The sequence below is a fragment of the Drosophila gunungcola genome, unplaced genomic scaffold (genome assembly GCF_025200985.1).
Source record: "Drosophila gunungcola strain Sukarami unplaced genomic scaffold, Dgunungcola_SK_2 000086F, whole genome shotgun sequence".
NCBI classification, from domain to species: domain Eukaryota; kingdom Metazoa; phylum Arthropoda; class Insecta; order Diptera; family Drosophilidae; genus Drosophila; species Drosophila gunungcola.
Window position 1 is genome coordinate 276,676 of NW_026453248.1, and position 24,712 is coordinate 301,387.

General features: G+C 42.4%; 1 protein-coding gene across 6 annotated transcripts; it reads left to right on the forward strand.

The window, feature by feature from the left end:
* The first annotated feature begins 61 nt into the window (after positions 1–61).
* LOC128264966 (serine-rich adhesin for platelets) lies at positions 62–24,113 on the forward strand. Of its 6 annotated transcripts, XM_053000712.1 has the most exons (9): positions 62–205; positions 303–353; positions 8,006–8,218; positions 13,059–13,541; positions 14,736–14,885; positions 17,497–19,921; positions 20,084–21,656; positions 21,719–21,788; positions 21,942–24,113. In XM_053000712.1, the coding sequence occupies exons 3-9, from the start codon at positions 8,081–8,083 to the stop codon at positions 22,014–22,016; spliced, it is 4,914 nt and encodes a 1,637-aa protein (XP_052856672.1). In that variant the 5' UTR covers positions 62–205; positions 303–353; positions 8,006–8,080; the 3' UTR covers positions 22,017–24,113. The 6 variants fall into 6 exon arrangements, with proteins under 6 accessions (XP_052856672.1, XP_052856670.1, XP_052856673.1 ...); XM_053000710.1 differs by having other exon boundaries at positions 62–353; XM_053000713.1 differs by having other exon boundaries at positions 62–353; positions 14,757–14,885.
* Positions 24,114–24,712: the final 599 nt, after the last annotated feature.

Here is a 24,712-nt window from a genome sequence, read left to right on the forward strand (position 1 = left end):
GCCGGGTCGCTGTTCAGTTGAGTGACTGATAAGTTCAGTCGGCGTTCGTTTGGCGCCGAGAACGGTTATCGCGTCTAATCGAATTTGGCTTAAATTCGAGGGCGAATAGAACAGAAAGCGACAAAAGGGCTTGGAAAATCGCTGGAACAGCTAACCGCGTAAAAGCCTACAATTTCCAACTAAAGAGTTTTCTCCGAATGCGTTTGTGAGCAGCTACATTGTATTTTGTTTGCTTTTTTTTTGCGAGTGAAAAACACCCGGCAAGTGAACCAATTTTACGGATTTTCATCTCTGGCTTCCAGACTCCGTATTCCGTACTCCGGGAGGTATGCAATGAATTTCGCCTGCAGTCGGTAAGCGACTTTTTAGCTGTTGCTTGTGCATACCTACATCTAACTATTTTGCATGGCAGTCCTGCCAGTTATATCCTTGTTCCGGCTCGAATGCTTGTTCAATTATGTAAGGTGGAATTCATGACTGCACAGCCTGTTACCAGGCGACGGCCATAAAAAATCCAAGGGAACTTCTTTCTATGGGGCGACTTTTGGCGAAAATAATAAATGAGAGTGCAAAGAAAGGCGAGGGTTAAGCTTTAACTACACATGTTCGTTTATTCCAATTGCTTGGTCCTTTAGAGCTATATATATAAATAAACCTATATATTATTTTGTTTTATTATTAGTTGAGCTTATGTACATAAAAGCTTTGATTTAAAGGAAAGGAAAGTATGCGATTCAATTTATTTCAATTTTATGAATTAATTTCTTTTAAATATTTAAGCAATGGTTAAAGGAAAAGGTCCTGAAAAGTTTTAACAACCCTTAATATTATATTAGCTCGCGAAAACGTAGGCTTAAATATTTTAGTAGCTGCTAGTATTCATTGAATACTTTCAAACTTGTATGTGCTGGTCATTCTTGTTTGACCAAGATTTCAAATTGTTGTATAGGATAATATCATTTAAACTCCCTAACTTGTCATACCAAAATCAAATATAAATAATGGGAAAGTATTTTAGTTAAATCGAAACAAGCAAAGCTCGATTTCCAATATGTTCTTAATTACCATTACATTTTTTTGGCTTATCCCATAGGTGTTGTGGCAGTCCACGATAATTGGCGACCTCAGCCAATAGCCCTAATGCCACCCCCTTTTAACCCACTGTTCATGTGTGCCATTACTTAACACCTACAGGCTGCCGCCAGTCGGCACGCCATTACACTATTACAGCAACAAACGGGGAAATACGAATAAAAACGCGGAGGACCGACGGCTTTTAACTACCCCCAAAAGACTTTAACCTCGGCGAAGAACGAGAGGCGAAAGACCCATATTAGTCATGCCCAGCCCGACAACCTCACGCCCCCTTTTTGGAGACCCCCTTTCCATACCCCCATTCCAAGCCGAGCAGAACCCACACCCACACCCACACCTCCTTCATTGTTATTGCATGCTAATTCTCTTCGCTCGGTGCCCCCACTCGAATTCTCGTTTCTTTCACATTATTGCTTTTGGCTTTTGCCTTTCGAGAAGTCATTTTCCTGCGACTGCCTGAAAGTATGCAGTGAAAGAGGTCTAATCGCATTTGTCACACGGAGAAAAAAAAGAATACAATCATTAAAACACTTAAGCAATATATTAAATGATTCTTTATATTATCTCACAAATTTGAAATCAGATTGGAGATAGTTTTTTCATCGGGAGTGTTCTTCAAATAGCTTAGCTATTCAAAAAGTAATCTTTGTTTTGTTTGCCTTCACTTTGGTCCTTCGAGCCGGATTCAATGTTGAGCGATTTTGATATAATTCCAAAGTCAGCTAGCAGATCAAGCCAAACAAGATCACTTTCAGCCAATTGTTACTGATGATAGCTAAGTAGTTTTAAGCCAATGTTTTTTGTTGAGTGCATTGTTGACTGAATGGGGGTGGTTGGGGGGGTGCCTGGTCAGCATCGTGGGTGCTCCACTTTGGGGCTAGACAAAGAACAATCACCTGTTTTGCAGCCCCTTTTTCAGTTGGCCCAAATTCCCTGCGACAAGTTTGTATGAGTCAGCTCAACTTTGTTACAATGCACAATGTAAAATGCATAATGAAAGAGAGAGTGGCGAAATCTGATTCACTGCCAGCAGCGACAAGAGGGTCCTTACCCCAGCTCCTGGCCATATCCTTTGAGCTGTCTGTGTCATTGACGCTTATCAAAAGCCAGCGATCAAAGCCAGGGTTTTGTTTCCATTTTGCTGTTTCTGCTTCTCGCCTCCGCCTGTCTGCCTCAGTCTTCCGTCGCTGATAAGCATCGGAAAACTGATGCAAGCCGCACAGTGGGTCATAAATGGTAGTAGATCTTAATTAAAAAATGGTATAATCTGAATTCTCAAAAGTAGCAAATGCATCCAACAGAAAACTGTGTAAGAATTCAGTTAGATTTGGGTTTTATTATTTTTTTGCAATTATAATGGTCACAATCCCATCCACCGTCACCTGTCTGACTTTAGGCACACAGTTTGCCCATCTCTTGTTTATTCCTGACCAGCCAGCTCTTTCCTTTGGTCTGGCTTTCCTTTTACCTCAGGGCCCACATCCTTTCATACATATATGCACGCCCATTGAACATCGAACGTCTGGTTTTTCTTCAGTTCTTTTAATCTCTACCACCCACTATTCAACTATGTAACCATCCAACCATAGACCCTCACCCTCCATGACAAACAGTTTAGCTTGGAACGATGAGCAACGAGCATGCATTAATAACTTTCTTGCTGTTGTAATTTTAGTTTGGTTTTTGCAGGCAGAGAAATAAAATGTCGTCTTGATGTTTAAAACAATACTCATACATAGTAAACAATTTTAATAAAAGCTTTGATATAAGTTTCTTTCCGTATCGAAAAACGTTGGTCCTTCAAGCTGGATTTAGTTCATTGCGCATTTTATGATTTATAAATTATAACGTAAAAATTGAATTAAAAAAGGAAGTGTGCGGTTAAATTTTTCCACTTCAGATGCAATACTTAAAATTTAAATATATATTTTTATAAGTTCGAATTTTGTTTTTTAGTCAGGTAATGATAAGTGTTAACAATTGTTTTCTGTGCAGCCGACACTAAATGGCCGACGCCGTCTTTTAGATGCCGTTTTTTGGGGCTTGCGGTGCCGCCAACCCCACTGCCCCTCCGTGTCCCCTTTTTTTCGCCTCTTCTTGGACAATTTATGAGGTCAATGAAATGCTTTTGCCGCCTGCTGAGCGCCTCCCGCCGCTCGCAATGGGAAATTCTGCCAGCGACGACAGCGGCGACGTCGCCCAGCGTCTCCACCCCTGTGACCTCCCGCACCACCCCTGTGACCCCCATCCACCCGAAAGAGACGCCGCCCCACCCCCCTGGGCCACCAATGTCATTGGGGGCAATGTGTCTAAAGGCTTTTGCCTATTGCCTTTGGCCGCAGGCCATGAGCCATTTTCAGCCGAAGTTGCCAATTCAAAGAGGGCGAAGAAAAATGGTAAAAGAATGGGGAACAATATGAAAGAAGAAAAGCCTTATAGAGGGAAAACCACAACCCCTACAACTAGAGATTAAAACTTTATCAAACTGGGCAAAGTGTTTAAATATCAAAGTAAAAAGCTACATGTTTGCGTTCTTGGTATTCTATTTTAGTTGGTTTGTTTATGTGTCATAATAGTGAACCTAATTAAATAAAAATGTTTTCTGGTTTGTATTCCAAATATATTAATTGGTATTAATACTATGCTTAATGATGGAAACATTAAATGGGTAAATGTGTATATTAAATGGGTACAAGACTTTGTACATAGTAAAAGGGAATATGTTTTAAAAATCGTTTTTGTTTTTATGGTCTTTATATTTTGTCATCCAAATAAATATATTATTGTTAAAGAGAAAATAAAATTTTCCATATTTGCTAAGTGGTAATAAAACCAAGCCTAATAAAGACTTGTTGTTTGACCTTAGTCAAGTTGATGGCATAGGCTTATAACTTTAAAGTTTTTAAATTCTTGTTAAGCCTAAACATTATTTTTTTTTTTAGTGGCTTGTTAGCAGAATATTGATAACAGAAAAAAAAAATACACAAATGGCAGGAACTCTTTAGTTTGACAAGTAAAGACAACGGCTTAAGTTAATAAAATCAAAGTCGGGGGTCCTTTATGCTGCAAAGATTTGTAAATGTTTATTTAATGTTCGGCCAGACAAAGTTCTGTTTTTTTACTCCAATTTTTCTTTTCATAGTTCAGCTCAAGCAGCAGCAAAGTTTTCCTGAAAAGAGGAAAATGTGGATGGGTTGGTTGGTGGAAAAGTGGTGGAAAAGTGAGGGTCGTGAAGAGTCTTATATGTGCATATATATATCGCCAGGGAACGGTTCTTTAAGCTGTTTGCCAAAGTTGTGCGCTTATACTGACATCCTTGTCGCCTTTACGACTCCAGCTCCACTTTCTGGCGCTGTTTCCATCGATTTTCGATGCTCCATCTGGGAAAGAAATGCCTGAGTTAAAGGCCATTAAGTATTTTAAAGTGGGAGTGATCCAAAAAAGAGGGTTTCACGAGATTACACAAAGTTTTGGCCTCTTTTCGGGGCCGATTGTTTGCCGCCTAAGGGAAATTTTAATCACACAATTGGGGAAAATTTTACCATTAACCTAATTAATTAATAATGATGGGTAAATTAGTTACTCAAAGCAATTATTAAGCCACCATATTTCCATTTATAATACTTACAAATCTAATAATTTCATTGTTTAGTGAATCTTTCGTAAGCGTTAATTATAAGTAATTAAAAAAAAACCTGTAAGCCTACTGTTTAATAATTTTATCATGAACATTATTAATATATTTTTGTTGAATCAAAAACATAATAATTTATGCGCAAAAGACGGAAATCGAACCAATACTTCGGCGAAATTAGGTTTTTATTTAATTTGTATAGAAAACTAATTAACGAAAATCAGATTTCCATTTTAGTTTTTAAGAAATCATAAAATTTATTCGAACGTGAAACTAATAGAGTGAACATAGTGTTCTTATTAATTAAAAAAACTTCAAGTACAGTAAATGTTTTTCATACAGTGCAACTAATAGAGGAACATGTTATGTTGTTTGGCTTAAATATGGGAAACTTTGCAACGCAAAAATGAACTCAAACACAGCATTACATTTGGTTTCTCACAAAAGGGAAAAACTTTGTTAACAGTATTGGAAAATAATTTATGCATGCATTTGTTTATATTCTGAATTTGTTTACGCGCCTTTTGAGCGGAATTTAATTTTGTTTAGTATGATTATGGACAGCATTACAATTATTTTTATTTATATTTAATTGGATTTAATTGTGATGGTGTTTGATTTTGCTAGTTCTAAAAAAAATTCTTTTGGGTGAATTTATTGAATGAAATTACACCGTATTTGCATTGTGAATGGTTACTAATTAATTAGTTTTATATTTGAATTCATTTTTGCATGTACATGCACTCAGGTCATGTATTCATAAAGATATATTTGCGAGTATAATCCTTTCAAAATCAGACGACTTATTCATACTTGGCCTTAGCTTTTCTACATTTCATCACAACTTGACACTGATGAGTGCACTCATTTGTATTCATTGCCCCTGGATCTATGGGCAAATTACGAAAAATTGCCGCTAAACGTTTTAAATTTAGAACTGCGCCTGCAGAAGGTCAAATATGGCGGTGGGTGGGGTTCAAGGCTGTCGCGGGCGGTGGAAGTGGCAGTGGGTGGGAGTGGGTGGTCGTTGGGTGATTGCGGAAAAGGGCGCTGACAAGTTTATTAAAAACTACGTCAACATTGGAGTGGGTTTGGGTATTTGTGTGTTCGTGTTTGGGGTTAAAATGGCTTTAATCGCATTGCCAAACCAATGGCAAGCAGTAGTTATAAATACCGAGAGCCATTGGGGGTTTGGGGATCAGGAAGAGCAAACTAAAGTTAAATTTAAGTTCAATTAAACCTTTATTGGTAAAAATGTGGTTTACAATTAATAACTTCCTAATAACTCTGTTAAAAACATTTTTCTCTAGACTTTAGCATTGTAAAATCCTATGAAATACCTTTTCGTTGCTTAAATCAAGGTTTTATAGCTGCGTTTATTTAGTCAGTATCCGAAAGTTGTCGTAAATAATTCAGGGATTGTGTGAACGAGGAATTTTCAATTGAAGCCGTTCTCAAACATTTGCTTAGACAAACATCAAACTATTCTTTTTCTAATTCGCATCCCAGCTTCTGTGTATATTGCACGATATATACATTGCGATGAATAATGCACCGAATTCATTTCAGCCCGTAGCTCCCCAATCAATATGCATCCCCTATAGAACCACTCCCCCATATATTTTTTTTCACTGCCCCAATAACCAGAACAAACTGCAGAATAAAAGTTCCCATACACCAGCTCGAAAATAAAAAGAAAAAAAAACTTTATACTACCAGCCAGCTGCAATAATCATGTTTGCGTCAGGATGTGTGCATGTATATATATGTGGTTCAAGGATGCTCGAGTTTTATGTCCTATTTTTTGTGTTTTTTTTATTTTGGAACCAGAAAATCGAGGGCGAAAAGGAAATATTGTCTTTAGTGTATTAAAATGAAAGGTAGCAATTGGAAAATTAGAAATAACAAATTCCTGTTCCTTAGTTACTAAAAATAGCAGTCTCTTCGGCATAAATATATTTAAACTCTTATTGGTTTTTATAGGGGTTTGGGGTTTCGACACATTTTGTGCCAGGGAAACAACAGAGATTCAATGAAGTCATTGGGCCAGCAATCTGGGGTGCAAAATGGATTTTTGTTGATATTTACTTTGGGTCTGCGTCATCTGAGTGACACAATTTGGTTTCGATACGGATTTAACTATTGTTTGAAAATATTAAGATAAAATGTTCGAAAAGAAACGTCATAAAATGTGAGCTCGTTATAAGGCTACATTTATGAGGTTGTAAATCTGAAGGTTACAACTTGGTATCGAATGGTTAATGTAATGAAAGTTTGTATTTATTTGTATTAGATTTATTATAAAGTGATGTTGTTTTCCATAATAAGTTATCTGGGAATTTGAAGTTTGGGGTTATAGGATCACTAGACATAGTTTTGTGGCAACTCTGTTTATGTTGACTTGATTTTATTTATTTTGGATCTAAGCTTTAATCGAAATAATGTGCAACACGAAATTGAAACGTGCCGATGACCATTGTAACAATAATAGCGCTGTTTATTTAATGGCGCATTTTCTAGAACTACATGACAACCCTGGCTGGCCATGTCTTTAAATATTCATCAATTGTTGATGTTATTATTTCACTTCCGGTTCGTTTGCGGCTGCCACGCGGTTCAATGAACTGTTGACACGGAATAATCCCCTTTCACCCCCCCATTTCCATCTCCATCTCCATCCCTCTTTCTCCTTCTCTTTCTCCGCATCTATCTCGCTCGCTCGCACTGGCAAATAATTCGCCGGCAGTGCAGACACGTATTGCCTCATATATATTTAGTTTTCCTTATTTTTTCCAAATGATTCCCCAATGATTGATGGGGCCCAACGCGACCAACAGTAAAAGCCAAGTGATATGTGATTGCGACCGTTTTGCTATAGTTGTTCCTGCACTGCACAAAATCGGTGTATCATCTTGAATCGCTAATTTAAAAATATATTTCTTAACATTCAAAACCATAAATAGAGATCGCAAAAAGTTTTGATAGTGCCCCAAAAATTTTAATTTATTTACCAAAATAAACAGACTTAATAAAATAATAATTATAAGAACTCAAGGTTTTAATTAAAAACTATATTCGCTTTAATTTTTATTAAAAAAAATTTTTTTTTAAAAGGCTCAATAGTTTAAAAAAAATGTCTTATTTCACAGTTGGTAGAGGCGATTTTTGCTAGTGAATTATTGTTGCCCCAGGCAATTATGAAAAGCCACGCGAAGAGAGAAATCGTGCCAATGGCCTTCTAATGTGTGTCCCTTCGTTATTTTTTCTCTTCCTTAGCTGGTGCTCCATTTAAAGGATATTCCATGCCGTGCTGCTGGCTGATAAAGTAGCGCCGAGGAAAACGGTTACGGAATGGATGCGCGCCGGCAGAAACGACTTGGCCCAGCGCCAATTGCATCCTTCGAAAAGTCATTCGAGGACAATGCCACGACAAATGCACAGCAGCAGAGCCAACACCAGCAGGAGCAACAGCATCCTGGCCATGTGGCGGTGAGTCCTTTAGCCTATTTACCTAACACACCACATCAATATACAGTGGGCCCCCTTCTGCGAGTTCAAGCAAGTTCAAATAATGGTAATTTAAAAAAAAAAATAATTCAAAATTTAAAATTATAGAGGAAGTAGCAATGTCAATAAACTAAAAACACTTGTTAAGAAATTATAAAAATATGTATTGCAGAGGTAAAAATTTGTACCAAATAATTTAAAAAATTTTAAATTGAGTTAGAAAATCTCTTTTCCGTGAACTTAAATATTAAATTACTGTGAAGCAACCTTTCTTCTTTTCTTCACCGGATCATAACAAAATTTTGTAAAAATAACTTTTGGAGACAGATTTTTGTTGGTCGACCCACGTGGGGAGCAACCACTGTAATAGTAACTGTTACTGGCTCATGTCACATGCACATAATGCAGGGCTTAAATTAATTAACCAAAACATGAAATCAACTAAAGCATTCCTGGGTGCTGTAAGCTTGGCTAGAGCTTTCCGCTCTCCAAAAAATATGGGTGTATAAATGGGGGTGGCAATAGGGGGTGGCCATAGGGGGTGGGGATTGGGGGTTTGGGGGCTCAAAGGTTGGGGGCTGTGTGCCGCAATCATGCAAATGGCCACTTAAAAGGCAGGCAGGCCAAACGCTTGTGGCTAATAAACAAAATGAACCTTAACGGCACAACATCAGAAACGCCGAAAACAACAATGAAAATTGGTAAGCTATATCCGTGACACGCGCCTCGCAGATCGGTGACTGAAAAGCCCCTGCGTTCGGCATGCGTTGGAAATTATTTTGGCACGCATCCGCCTCAAATGCGAAGTGCTCCAAATAATGTTATTTAGCCAGCGGCAATGGGGACGAAGGACGAGACATGATAAAGCATTAGGAGAGGGAAAGAGGGGAAAGAGGGGAAAGAGGAACACAGTGCGGGAAAAAGGGATAGAGCAAGGGAATAAAGAAGTTTAATAAATAAATAAATAAACTACACCTCTCTATCTACAACTGGAAGCTTAAAGTTTAATTACTTAACAGATATTTTATTTATTTTTATTTAACTTTGGTAAATACTTTGACCCATTTTTAAATTACGCACGTTTTCGAGTTGTTGATGGCTTAGACTTCTAGAGCCCATTACTTATCCCATCGGATACTTATTTGTTGTTTGATTTTCTTTATCAAGCTGCTTTAAAATCTTTAATATATTGCTTGACGCCACAAAATAAACGAAAAACTTATCAAACAAATTATATCCAGTTTTTTATGCCTTGTAATAGTATTTATTGAGCGGAGTGCAGCTATTTAATTGCCCGCCGCTGTATTCCCTGTCGCAGTCGCACCCACACGCGCACATGGCTAGTTGACTCTTGAAGCTTCGCAGGCGCCACAGCTGAGTCCTTAGAGCTTTACGGCCTTTCTCTCTCTCTCCCCCTTCTCCTCTCTTTCTTCGAAGCTTTCGGCCATGCATGCCGAATTGAAACTAGAGAGATAGAGAGAGAGAGCGAGGTAAAGCAAAGGAAAAGCGAAAACGGCAAAGCTTTCGTCGCATTCCCATTCACATTTAACGTTAGCATACTTTTCGGGGCAGTTCGACGCTGGCGCTGCGTGCGTGCGGTCTAACGGTAAACGGAGGTCGTCCTGCGAAGCGAGAGAGAGCTCGCGTGCGTGTGTGTGTGCCAGCCAGACTTTAGACAGAGACAGCCGAAAGCAGTTAGCTGGATTGAGCAGCCTAAGAATTAAATCTAAAAAAGATAAAAAAAGGAGCAGAAATCACACTTGCTGGCATTTATCGTTCCACCGTTCTCTTTTTTTGTTGTTGTGCAAATTGATGCAAAATTAATAAGGACCAGTAATACACATACACGCACACGTGGAGAGGACTTTTTCGGACCGCGGTAAGTGTGTGTGCGTGTGAACAATAAACAGAAAGCAAGGCATGCGGCTCTCTCTTATCCTCATTCAGCCTAACCTCCCTCCCCTTCCTTCGTTCTTGCTCTCTCTCTTCTCCTTAAGTTGCTTTTTATTTAAATTTTAATTAATTTAATCACACGTTTGTGTCACAGCCTCTTCTCTCTCTCTCTCTGTCTCTCTCTGGTTTTATTCTCCTCCTCTTTCGCCCCATCTTGTTTCATGCTCCTATTCTTATGGCTAGAATTATGTTACGATTTGTCCCAAAACACTTGCACACATATCCTGCCTTTGCCTACCAAAAAAGAAATGAAGGAATATACGTTATTTTCTTTTCTGTACACCACAAAAACAAAAGGCCAGACATTTTTGGGGAAGGGGGTTTCGGCGTATTTTTTCGGGTGTTTTGGAGTTTTGGGAAGTTTTTCGGGCATAGGCTATGCCTTTTCAAGTATTATAAAAGTCTCATGGCTTTCAAGAGGATACGAGATTTGTTTGGGATTACGGGATCTCTATGGGATCTAGGAAATATCATAAAAATACGGTGTTATAGGTTTTGGGTAATTTTAATAATTTTATTTTGTACTTACGGGTCTTAAGCGTTTATCAGAAAGTTACAGAGTTCATTTAGTTTTTCGGGTTTATCTGAAGTATTTTTTTATGAAATAATGTTAGAACGATAGTACTAATGCTCATAAGGGTAACGGGAACTTTAAAGAGTTAGGATGTGATCCTTATTACAGACCTAAAAACATTTTCAAAAGGTAATTATGAAGTTTCCTTATTTTTAGGTAGTTTTGGTGCTTAGGAGCTTAGCAGGATGTATCGAAGCTTACAGATTTATCGATGTTTCTGTGTTTCTAAGCAGTGAAAGCCCCCAGTTCACGCACAGCACGCCCTGTGCCTTCAATTTCGGAAAACGTTGCATAGCTGCCAGAGTCAACTTTAAATTAATTTGTGCCCCAAGGTCCCGCAGGGACAATAAACGATACCACCCTATGTATAAAGGCGCCATGTGTCAATCATGCCATTCACGACATGTGCATATCCCATATCCCATATTCCATACCTCTCCCCCGTCCCCCAACTGTATATCTACATATATATCTCCCCGTCTGCACCGCTCTTTATCAACATGCCCGTCCGCACTTTTTGCGTGTGAAAGGATTTCTTTCTCCTTGAGCGCTTTTAATGCGAGTGCAGCATCCCAGAAAAAAACTGTGAGAGTCCTCTTGTCTGTTGCTCCAGCCACCCACCCACACAACTTGAAAACTTAAAGCCCGCTAATGGTGTTAGCCAAAGACTTTGGACCCCGGACATGAAAAGGGGACTCATAAAGTCGCTCCGTGGCGCAAAGTTATTATCTCGTACCTCCGATTTTGAGTATTTTAAATGAATTTGTGCGGATACTTCAAAAGTGACAAAGGGGAAACTGTCAGCTGAGAGAAGAAATTATCATTTTCTTTAAGTAAAATACCAAAGAAATAAGTTTTCTACATGAAAAGTACAAAGTTTCAATAATAATGTTTAGATATACGTGGTTTTGGTCACTAGGAATCTGTTAGTTGCTTTCTAGGGATAAAATTTAATTGGAAACCTACAAAAATAGATAATACCCATCTATCATATGTCATAAATAAAAAAGTACAAATCACTAACAAAGATGACTGCTTAGAAAACAAATACATCTTCAAGGTAAAGTGTTCTGAATAATTTGTGAAATAAATACCCGTTTGTCATGGGTGTTTATCGTGCTCATTCATTACCGGAAATATTGCCAGGAGGCAACGTGCCGCATTGAGTTCCTGGGACTTCGGCCAGATGCCCGTGTTTTGGGTGTTGTTTTCCCCAAAGCAAATTCGACGTCCAACGCAAAACCCTTTAATTATAATCGCCTCTGCGAAACAATTGCGAGACCACACAAGGCCATGAGAACCGGGTAGACAGAGCAAATCATCGTTTCATTTAAAAATCACATGTGGGAATAAGGCTAGAGTGAGAAACGGAAAGGGGGAAAATCCGCAGAGAAAACGCCGCGGGCAGCTCGTCATGTAGAGAATATATGGGGAAAACTGTGTGAAAAGCGTTTGATTTCAATTTGTGAAATGCAATCCGAGAGGAGATTATAGTGGGTGGCCGAGTTAGCCCCCAATGGAAACAAACTAGAAGTTTTCTATTCTATTTCGTTTTCCCCAGGGTTTTCCATAACCCAGTGTAGGGTCCCTTGACATCCCTGCGATAAACAATTAGATTTCATATTTGCAATGTAAATGCAGTGCACAGATAAGCATCTTCATGTTGCAATCTCATTTTTTTCCAATTAAACAGGTAACCAAAAAAACCAGACAAACGACTATGTAACAAAATTGGGACTTTGTGTTCCCAATAATTCGACACTCTGTCTTTCTATACACACCATTAGACTACAGTTTGCACCTAGAGTACAAACTTTCGAGTGGTCTTGCAACTAGATTGCAAAACAGTTTGAATAGTTTTGCAAATATATTGCTGCAATGCTTTTGGACAGTGCGTATTTCTGCTGTTTTCGACATACTTAACATTGTCAAAGGATCTTCAAAATTCGAGAAAACTTTTATGTTTAATAAATATTTGCATTTATCAGATGGTAGCTATTTCCGATGCTGTATTTGACATATTTTAATTGGCCAAAGGATATTTGAAATTCAAGAAAACTTTTATGTTTAATAAATATTCATATAAGTAAGATGGTAGTGATTTCTTTTGCTTTCGAACTTTTATATTAAGAAAACTATTTAGAAGTTTTGATGAAAATCCGTCAATGCGCCTTTTGGGTAGGCAATATAATTTTTCAGATGATTGGTTTCTAGGATAGTTAAAACTAATTTACAACTTTTGACTTTTTGTTGACTTTTTAATATATAAAGACTCTTTTTTCTTAATTTTTTCAGATGATGGAGCAAAGTGTGCGAAACCAGACAACGATGTCGACGACGGCCAATCGGAATAGAACCGCCGGCGGCATAGAAGCACCCAGCATAGCCGTTGCATCTGGACCCGCTTCCGCAGCATCCGCAGCATCCGCAACATCCGCAGCATCCGCCTCCTCATCCTCCTCGTCATCGGTTTCATCGGCCACTTGCTCGGCAACAATTGTCCAGGCGAAACAGCGACCGCCGCCCCTAAAAACGGCGACGACAACGGTGACCACCACTTTGGTGAGCAGCAGCGAGGGCGGTCAGCCCCTGCCACCCACCGCCCACTCGGGGCCCGGTGGTCCAGGCGGTGCAGGGGTGGGGGGTGGTGCCAGCTACCGCGGCGCTGCCACCCTGACCACGCCCTCAACGCCCCGCATCGAGCTTAGTCGCGCCTCCAGTTCGTCGCATCACGAGGAGGACAGCCGGGAAAGCAGTCCGGAAAATGTATTCGACCAGGTGAGTGCACCGATTTTCCATACTCACTTCAGATGGGGCATAAGGTATATGGGCCATAAAATATATACTTAAGGGTAAGGTAACTAATAGAAATTTTTTGTTGAAATGAAGCAATGGCTTCCAGTCAAATAACAGTTACAAGGTGTAAGATCATTCAAAATTGAATAATGTTAATTATTCACACAATCCAAATCCAATTGAAATAAGAAATTAAATGTTAATGTAAAGATTAAAAATTAAATGTCTCAGAAATTTATAAAGCTTCAAGTTTATATTTAAATTTAATTAAAAACTTCAACACAAATGGGTTTTTAAGTCAATTTTCAAGACACATTTACCTAAGTCTCCAGTATATGAAATCTTATTTTAGAAAAACAAAGCCCAACAAAGAAATTCATCGATAATTTCTATTTTAGCCTTTTGTCCTTCACAAAGTTATACCTTATGCCCCAAATGAAGGTAAACAAATTGATACCTTTCCATCGCTTGTGGGTGGGTTAGGTTTAAGGTGATGGTAAGGAGGCATCATCTGGCGCTAATTATTTTGTACTTTGCTCTTGATTGCTTCTTTTGAATTCGTGTATCTGTTTTGTCGCTTATTCCATTCAAACATTAATCAATCGTGCCTTAACCATTTTAATCGATTTGTATATCATCGTATATATATGTATATGTGTACATCTGTCTCTTTCTCTGTCTGTAACACTCTGTGATGCGCTCGCTACCCTTTGCACACACACTCTCCACCTACCTTCTCCAAAACTAAAACCAAAACAAAAACAAAAACAACACCTCCTGACCTATAACTCACATCCAAACCTACCTATCGAAAAACAAAAATCCCAAACGAACCGCAAATCGAATCCTGCACACAAATTGGCTGTTGATTTGTTGATTTCGTTTCTGTTTTCGACTTTTTGCTCCACTACCTTAACCACCATGCATGCTTCTTAACCCCCAACCACATCCATATCCATATCCACATCCACACCTGACCCTTTGCCTAATCCCCGAACGAATAAACCAAATTAAAAAAAAAAAACCAAAACAAAACAAATTCAAACCAAATCGAATCGAATCGAACCGAAAACAAACAAACTATCGCTCTGACATAACGAACCGTTCGACAATGGACAATCGACTCGATGTGTGTGTGTACTGGCTGGTTTATGTGGTTGAACTAATGCTCTGAAGGTCGGAACTGGCACCCTACAGGAAACGATTGGCCTTGGCTTTCGGGAGGAGGGTGCCCTCGAGCTGCGCAGCTCCACCGAGGAGCTGTACTTCATGGATCCCGAGCAGAAGAAGGAGGAGCAGGAGCGGATCCAGCAGCAGCAGCAGCAGGTGAGCGGGGATCTGCCACCAATCGGGGCAAAAACCTTAAAAGAGCAGCATCGATAAACTATCGAAATGCCCACGATATTTCACAAACATTTCGATGACAACAGATCAAGTAGATACAACAAATTCGATAACAAAAACACGATTACTGACAACAATTTCACTTGATAAAACAGAAAGACTACAAACATTTTCAATGATTAGGCTACCTATCAAGTAATTTTAATTAAAAACTTTAAATTGCCAATTTGAATATCACACGATATATAAAACAGTAACAGCATCGATAAACTATCATTATCGAATAAGCCAGGCTGTCTTATTTCCTAACACATAAATATCCTTAGAAAATGTTACATAACAATTTGTAAAACTGTTTTAATTTAGACACTTATAACTAAGCAAGAAACTAACTTATAGCATTCTCTCTGAAACCCCAATAATTGATTTAAACCCTCTTTAGATATTACAATATACGTTTATGCCACTCAATACCTACTTTTCTCTAAAAAAATAAATACGTTTTATTTTAAACACATTTGCGACGGGGAAGCTCGTTATTTTTTCAAGTTGCATCGACATTTCCTATTTAACAAGCGGATGGGCATAACTTTGATGGGGTCGGAAAGGGTTTTGTTCGCTTCTTGGGGGTCGAGGGTCGGGGTCAGAGGATGACGGGCCGGCAATGGCGATGGCGATGGCGATGGCAAAGGCAGCCGGATGGCAGACAGTAACCGCATCGCAAGTTGAATTAATAATGCAAAATTGCATTCGAGTGGCTGGGAAGTGCAGCAGCAGTAGTGCAGTAGTGCCATCAACATCAACATCAACATCAACATCAACGGAAATGACCGGGTTGGCGATGGTGAATGGTGGATGGCGGATGGTGGATGGGGGATGGTGGATGGCGGATGGACGAGTAAGCACCGAGTGACAGCTGACAAGTGTAACCACCCAACAAAAACGCAAGTCCATTGCCATTTTCCCCTACTGCAGCCTCAATTTCCCCACAGTTGCGATTGTTTGGCAAAAGTTTATTCCTGCACTCGGCGGGGCGAAAAGTTTGTGGAAATTATTAACAGCCATCCCATCCCATCCCATCCCAGGCCAGTTTTTCCTTTTTCCCGGGCGAAATGAGTAACTCTGTCAGCCGGCGAGGCGTTCAAACTTATCAATTGCTGGCAGAAAGTGGTCGAGATGCGGTGAGGTGAGGTAAGGTGAGGCTCGTGGTTAATTGCAAAAAGTTACAATTGATTAGTTGGAAGCGTGACTGCCTTAATTGGCCCCAAGGAAAACTGTAATTAACTGAAGGTCATTGCTAAAGTGTTTTGCAAATAAAATAATGTCGATATTAAACTCATTTTAGATGTTTAGAGCCACTTAAAAATATGCTTTTAAACCATACCTTTAAATAAAATTAAAAGTAAATATTGACGATATAACCCTATTTTAAGGGGCTTAGAAAATATGTTTTAGCAACGTTAAATATAGAAATTTAGGTAACTGAATTTAAAACATGAATCAGAATGTTTACATACATTTGCATATATGATAGTTTAATATATGAAACCGTATTTCCACTGGAAAAATTTAATTAACTAACGAAAGCCAGCGACAAAGAAACCAATGTCAATAACTTAGGTAGCAAGTCAAAAAAAAAACCTGAAAACCTGTCGAACACCGGTCATTTCCCAATGGCAAGCGAAATGCAGTTCTATCTCCAATCCGCTGTTTTCCCTTCTTCATTTTCCACCGGCACTCCTCGCCTTTGTTCTCTCGTTCTGTTTGCCTTGGTTGATTGGCAGCCGCGGGTAGTGAGTCCAGAAGTCCAGATTGAAGAGCGGCGATTGACGTGGAGCCGAATGGAATCCCATGATTGCCAGCGGACCAGTGTCCTCCGCCTCTATTTCCTCTACTTAGGTGTACACTGAACGAAAATTAGTGCAGAAAATGGGTAAAGCACTCGCCTTCATTTTGTGCACTTTCCTTTTCATCTTTTTGACTTTAGATCTTCTGTGAGATTTAAGCTAACATCTATCTTGGAATGTCGTATTTCTCATTTTATATATTTATTGAGTCACATAGCTCAAACCATATATTTTAATCTAGAAGTTAAACCTATTGCAACATATATAAATACATTTCCTGGTTACTCGATTTGTATAAAACATATAAATACCAACACTAGACAATTATGTTTACTCTTACTGTAGTGGTTTATTTTACTGAATCTTATTCTATGACAAGATAGTTAACCATAATCCTTAATCTACTAGATTTTTTGTATTTTGTTAAATCCTTTTATTGTCACTTCAGAAGGTATTCAATATACGTTTTTACATTGTAAATACCTCTGTCACAATTTGTTGCCAACATTTTAAATGAAAATCCCCAGTCCTCTTGGGTTTCAAATAATGTTTCATTCTCATAATGTAGTGTTCCACTTTTCTGGTTTATTGCTTACTTCAGCGTTTGAAATTCCACGTCAAGATTATGAACCACGGATACACACGTTAACGGGGGGGTTTGGTGTTACATTAAGTTGAAGTGACAGGGTTTTCATCTTGTTATTGTGCCACTGCATCCTCTGACAGACTTCACTCTTTGTTTGCAGGCCAAGCGCTCGTCGCCGCACATCTTCAAGTTCGACGACCACCAGAGTTACCTGCAGCAGCACCAGCGCAAGGATTCGGCCAGCTCGGAGGTGGCTGCGTTGCTCTGCATCTCGGGTCGCACCAGTCGCATCTCGAGTGTGGGCAGTCAGGGATCGGCGGTGAGTCGCCTCTCGGCGATATCGGGTGTCTCGCGTTCCCCCTCGCCGCATCGCATGCTGCTGGAGACCTCGTTCTGTGGCCCCAAGCCGGTGGAGCTGGGCGGTGCCAGTGGTGGCGGTGGAGGTGGTGCTGGTGCTGGTGCTGGTGGTAGTGGTGCCTCCACCGCGGCCAGTTCGGGCCACAGTCGGGCAGAGGGAATGCCAGGTGCCGGCACGGTGGCTGCCAATGCGGCCCTGCTCGAGCAACTGCTCTTGGCCCGCAAACATGATCCCACCCAGGCTGTTCTGGCCGAGGGCATCAAGGTACTGCCCCCCGCGCCAACGGGCTCCGGCTCGGCGAGCACCTCGAGTCGCGGCCGGAGCAGACAGATGGCCAATGGCCAGGATCGGATAGAGAAGGACGTGCCGAAGATGAAACAGACAATTGGCGCCCAACGTAGGGGCAACAAGAGTCCGGGTCAAATGGTTGTGGGCAAGACGGCCAGCGGCACGGAGTACATACGGATTAATCTGCGGCCGGATCACATGTACAGTGACAAGGGTATAGCCTCCAATGAGCGCGTGGTGGAGGCACCCAACCAGCTGGCACCGGTCTACTCCAAGCCCGCCTCCCTCAGTCTGCAACAGGCAACAGGTGGTCCCATCGAGGATATCCATCGCCTGACCCCCACGGCCAGTCCCAAGCCGGGCAAGCGATTGACCAGCCGTTCACCCTCACCCGCAACTGGAGGTGCTGGCGGAGGCACCGTTTCCCGCAAGAGCTCCTTCAGCTCCCTCTTCCGTTTGGGCAAGGACTCACCGGATTCGCCCAGGGAAACGGCTCGCTCGCGTAGCAAAAGTAAAGAGCGACCCGCCACGGCCTCGGGCGGATTGGGTGGCGAGCGAAGTGGAGGCGGTGGTGGTGGTGGTGGTGGTGGCTCCCAGAACGTAACGCCCAGCAAGCAGAAGTCGGTGTTGGCCATCTTCAGGCCCGGCAAGCGGGGCAGCCAGAGCAGCAAGAGCTCCTCGCCCATAGAGTGTAGTGCGGAGCCAGTGCCGCCGCCACCACCACCTGCTCCCGGATCATCGGGGTCCAACACCAACACCACCAATCGCAGTCGCACCCCAGCCGGATCGCGACCCGGCAGTCGACTGCGCTACTACGATGAGCCGGTGGAGGGGGTGATCCACATACCACTGCACACGCCGCCGGAGGAGCGCGAGGCTCGCACCCTGCTGCAGGGCATCCAGCAGTTGACCCACGCCGCCCAGGCCAGCATGGACCCCAGCCCACTGCCCACCCACCGAGCAGCGCCCACTGCCGCCGCGCCAGCCGGCACCCAGATCATCACGGCCACCCAGTTGGCGGCCGCAGCGGCTGCCCTGCGTCCGGTGGCCCAGCGGAGGGTGGCCCAGCGCCCGGATCTGGATGCTATTCAATCGCTGCCCAGCCAGGAGGATCCACCCATGGAACCGGGTGAAGGAAATGGCAATGGCAATGGCAGTGGGAATGGGAATGGGAGTGGTGAGCAAATGATGGTGCTACAGGCTGAGCCGACGAACTGGAGCCTGGAGGTGCAGCGGCACAGTTCGCAGGACTCGCAGGAGACGACGGCCGATTCGGTGGGCTCGGTGGTCAGTGCCCGGGCGGCCAATCTGGCCCAGCAGCAGCGACTGCCGTCGGTGGAGAGCACCCAGAGTGCGTGCGAGCCGCGGCTGGTGCACACGGTGGCCACCGTCAATGCCCATCCCAATCCGGACTTGGACTTGGCCGCCGCCGCCGCTGCGAAGGAGCGCAGGCGTCTGCTGTTCGCCACTCGCTTGGGCTCCGGCAGCCAGGAGCAGCTCTTCTCCACCCAGTTTAGTATTTCGAAGACCGAGAGCCAGTCCAGCCAGCTGTCCGAGCAGATGGAGCACTCCGGATCGGAGGCAGCGGATGGGTTGCAGCGCCAGGGCACCGTGATTCGGAGGATGGAGAGCACCGGCGCCGCAGGACCACCACCGCCGCCGCCGCGGGGCGTTTGCAGTTCGGAGGAGGAGCAGGGTGGTGGAGTCATGGCCGGCACGGTGGTTATGCGCGCCAAGCACAAGTCGCGGCCCAGTTCGGAGGACGAGGCTGCTCCGGCAGATCTGCGACACTCGCGTTACTTGGAGAATTTCGATGTGCGCCGCAAGCTGCACGAGAATCTCACGGAGGCGGAGATTTCACGAAAGGCCGAGTTGCCAGGTGGTCAGGTGACAACCATTCCCAGGAAGCCAAAGCGACAAAGTGTCCCAGAATCAAGACGTAAGTGGATAAGCCCAGGTCACAGAAACCGCCAGAGATCCAAAGTCACTATTGTTTCACAATTATTCAGTAATGAAAGTAAAATATATAGTTGATTTTTAAATCTCTACAGATTTCTGTTTTTCCTGTTACTTCGACTTAATAAAGATCCTTTTTTTTTAGGTGAAACCACTAGCTACAGTTCTGGTACTGCCACGCCCACCACGCCCACACCAACGCCAATGGTTCAAATGGGTCAATGTCAATCCAAGCAGCCAGCGAGCTCTGCCACCACTCCCACAAACACTGCAGCTCCAGCGTTCACTCCACCCGCTTCCACTTCCTACACGGGTGCTCCAGTCACCACCTCCATCAATGAGCCACTGGGCACTTCCTACAGCACTTCCTATAAGGAGCCATCGTTAAGGGATCCGGCAACCACTGCCCATCACGATCCTCTGACCTCAACGACTCCGGATCCCATGCTCACCTCCCCGCCAGCCGAACGTCGCCATTCGCAGTCAACGGATGAGCACGAGCCCGTGGAATCGTCGGAGAGTGAAAGGGATTCGGATATGGCGGGCAGCTCGTCGGTGACCACGGCAGTGCCGGCGGGCGGAGAGGCGGGCCGGCGGCATCACAACTTTCCGCGCAACGTGTGCGTGATCGAGGAGCACGAGAGCACGGGCCTGGTGTCCCAGGAGTCCTTCGAGGACGAGCTGCCCTACATACCCACCACGCTGCCCGAGGAGCGGGCCCAGGGTGTGCCCATAATACCCATGCGGGAACGGGCCAATATGGAGCTGAAGACCTGTCCGGTGGACAGGCCACGGTCCACCACGCCGCTGAATCCCTCGCATCTCGAGGAGTACTGTACGGGGATCATGACGCCGCAGGAAGTGACTCCAGGTGGTGGTCATCAGGAGCTCGATGGGGCACTAGCCATGGGCATTGGCGGTGCGGCAGTGGCCGGAACTGCCGCAGGAGCTCCTGTGCGTGGGGAAAAACTGAGGATCAGTTTGCCGCGCAAGGAGTCCATCGGCAAGGAGCGCATCCAGAACTCCAAGTCGCCGCGTCGTGTTTCCAACACCAGTGGCAAGTCCTGGTTCGAGTTCGCCGAAGAGGGCTTGCGGGCCAATAACAATCTGGAGCGCAAGGACTCTGCCAAACAGCTGCTACCCGTCGTCACACCACCAGCTCAATCAGCTCCCTCTTCAGCGAATTTGGAGGAGCCCAAGCCAAAGGCCTCAACCCAACGAAAACTCTCGGGTCATTGGATCGATTTCGAGAACATACCCGAGAAGAGGAAGCCGGCCAAGCGGATCACCACCTTGCCCAAGGAGACGTTGACGAGCAGCGTGGTGGCCATGGCTACCACCAGTTTCTCCTCCGCCTGTGGTAGTGGTCATCGCTCCGCATCCGGTTCCGCATCCGGTTCCGCAACCGGCCACCATCATCATCATCACCACCATCATCAGCAGCAGCAACAGCAGTCAACCAAAACGAGTCCGGAGGGAGGCGATAAGTTGCACTACAACTATGTGAAGCCGGAGGACTGCCAGTGCGAGTGTCACGAGGCGGAGCGTGGGGAATCCTCGACAGCAACGGCCGGAGCAGGAGAGTCCAGCACGGAGACGGGCACTGGAACGGGCACAGGCACGGGCACGGGCAGTGAGTCCCTGGCCTCCGTGGAGCTACTGCAGCAGGGCGAGGATATGTTACCACTACTCGATCCCGACACTTCCGCGGAGGGCAGGTGAGTGGTCGCAAAAGTACAATATGCCATCAAGTCACCAAGAGCTCGTTGAATCTTTGCAGAATTTATGGGGACGAAGAACAGGCGCCTCTAGTACGTCACAGTGGCAAGGGTGTCTCCTCCAATTCCCGGGTAAGTAAAGCCAAAGCAATCAAAGGTTTTGATTATGAGAAAAACATATACCAAAAATAGGTATTTTTTTATAACAAATACTATTCCACATAAGCCATAAGCCATTGATATTTTCGAATACTTTCCTAATTTTTATCCACTTAACAATTTCAGACCCAACACGAGGAGTTTCCACGCCGCGATAATGGATCTACTCCTCGTAATCGCAAGTTTCCCGACAGAAAGTAAACTCAACGTTCGGGATCAGTTCTTTATAGATCTTCAGGGTAGCTAAGCCGGTAATCTATCTCTATCTGTGTAAGTCGAGTCACTAAACTAAGGGCCAGCGTGTCCTCCTGGCCTATATCCTTAATGTACCTCAAGCAGAGTGGTTGTTATACGTGCAAAAGCCGAGGAACAATGATGCGTATTACCTTTCGACTCGATTAGCTTACAAAACAAACCAAGAGAAAAACTCTATATGGAATATACAAATACAAAACAAAAGCAAACACTTAAAACATATGATAATATGCATACGATACTCGGTACTTTATAGCTCATGAATGTACATGGTTAGGGTAATTTTTTTGATAGCAACAATTACAACACTCACTCTATATAGCAATCCTGACGGATGGAGGAGAAGGTCGATCGTTTTCCCTAGAAACTTTTCGCTGGCAATTTTACTATATGTGATCTCTCGGATAAAGTGTTATATGTGTGTGGTCGATGGGCGTTGGACATCCGATCGGATTCTCTAGCTGTAAGTCGGTGTATTTGTGTGTAGTTTGTTAACTAGCTCAGACAAATCGAGAAAAAAACAGAAAACAGAAACCAGAATCCACAATCCAGAATCCAGAATCCCTAGGCTAAGTCACATAGTCTTTATCTATATCGGTGTCTGTGTCTGTGTCTGTATCCGTTTCCATATAGCTGCGTGCGTGTGTGTGTGTTGTGGAGATCTATATCTCTATGTAGCACCATCCTCCCGATTTCGACCCATATCTGTAGGAGTCTCAAAATGAGACACGTCATTCAAACGATCTATGAACGAGTTGTAATCGTTTTCAGTTGGTCATACGCAAAAATTAGCCTGATTCATATGTAGCCTTTAGTTGAGTTCGAAGCGTTAGTTAGTTAGTCGGCCCCGATTTACTGGGTGTGTTGTAAATACATAAGTCTAAACTAGATTACAGTATTCGAAAAAAATTGATTTTGACAATTTTTTTTTTTGCGAAGCAAAGGAGACTTCGCTAAAAGTTTTTGAACTTTTAATCGAGTTTGTTATTAAATATACATGAATATTATTATATAGCCAACAAACTGCCAGCACACACACACTTGCCATAAGAGAAGTTCCTCCTTTGTTTTTGTTTTGGGGGTAACCGGTTGAGCGAACCGCTGTTTGGTGACCCCGTTCGGTTTATGCGCCCCAAACATCATGATACGAATACGATCTATAAACTAGCTTCAAAAAAAAGTCGTGTCCCTAAAGAGACATCCTTTCACAAACTGTCATACGAAAAATTGAAAAATAGAAACCACACCCACTAGCTAGCCTTTGAAATTCCTAAATACTTTATTGAACTTAGCGGACAACGGACATTCATTGAATTGAAGCAAAATTAAGCAAATAAAATTTAAATTAATATTAATGCAAATTAAGGAAAACTTATAGGTAAATTATACAATACGTAAACAGCATTGAAAACGTGCGAAGCGGGTTAGGAGAACTGTACGAGTTTATCGAAAGAATTTCAGAGCCCCATGAAACCCCAAAAGGGAATAACGTAATCGATAACTTTTTTGTATTTTTTTTTTTGGTAGCAAAAGTGGTGAAGCACAAAATGCACTCGAAACATATACGATATATAGACATAATGACGAATCCAAGCAAGATCTTAATAAATTGTACAATAATTTCCCCAATACATTTATGTGAGGATAAATATATATTCAGATATACAAATCTATATGTATATGCATGTACACATAAGTTGCGTTTCCAATTTCCGATACTTGTTCTCAATACTTTTTTTAATCGTTTTCGAATAAAGATTTTTTTTTTGTATAACTTAGACAAGCCACGAAATTGTTGTTAAAAAATGCATTTACATTACAAAACGAAGACGAGTTAAACGTTTAAATAAGCAAAGGAATATGAAAAATTGTTATCAAAATTTATGCATTCATACGAAAACAAAACCAGATGGGTTAAGCAAAAAGAAATAAAATAATAAATATATATGTATGCACTTTCATTATTTAACGATTTCATATAGACGAAGATGATGATTATGATGAAAAGGAGACAGAACATTAATTGAAATCTACTCATTAAAGTGACAAAAACATATTTAAACAAACTGTGTGTGCGGTTTTATCTGGGGCCTTGTCTATATCATCGAATATTATCGGGGCTTATCGATTCGCGCCCGTTATTCACATGCGACTTGGACATGAGAATTGGACTCTTATCGCAATCTGAGGCTTAAACAGCCCACCGTTGGCAATCGATCATGATTACAACTATTTAACATGCATATAGGGCTCAGCCGAAAAGCCGCACTCCGATTTAAGATAACGACATCAAATGACGACGAGCTTCCGTTCCGATCCGCACCTCCCAAAATTAACGGTAAGGATTATAAATAAATACAAACATATTTTTTTAAAGTACAGAAAATAAATTTGAAATTTAAATTTTGAAATAACACAAAAATACAGTGGGCAAAACAAGTTAACCAACATTTTATATGAAGTTTCAGTGCAAAGTGTACTTCAACTTTTTTTGCCCCACGCTATGTAGTTTCTTTGAAAATATATTATTTTGTCTATTAATTGATCTGTGCATAAATGTATTGCTTGACCTTTATATTAAACATTACAATATCGCGCTGAAACGGTCAACTTAAATAAAAACATCATTAAAAAAATCCATA

Bases quoted from the DNA above. Each gene is read 5' to 3' on its own strand.
- LOC128264966 (XM_053000710.1), top strand. From the start codon at position 8,081: ATGGATGCGCGCCGGCAGAAACGACTTGGCCCAGCGCCAATTGCATCC. The intron at 14,886-17,496 runs GTGAGCGGGGAT...CTTTGTTTGCAG, and splicing joins TCCAGCAGCAGCAGCAGCAG to GCCAAGCGCTCGTCGCCGCA. The intron at 21,789-21,941 runs GTAAGTAAAGCC...TAACAATTTCAG, and splicing joins GTGTCTCCTCCAATTCCCGG to ACCCAACACGAGGAGTTTCC.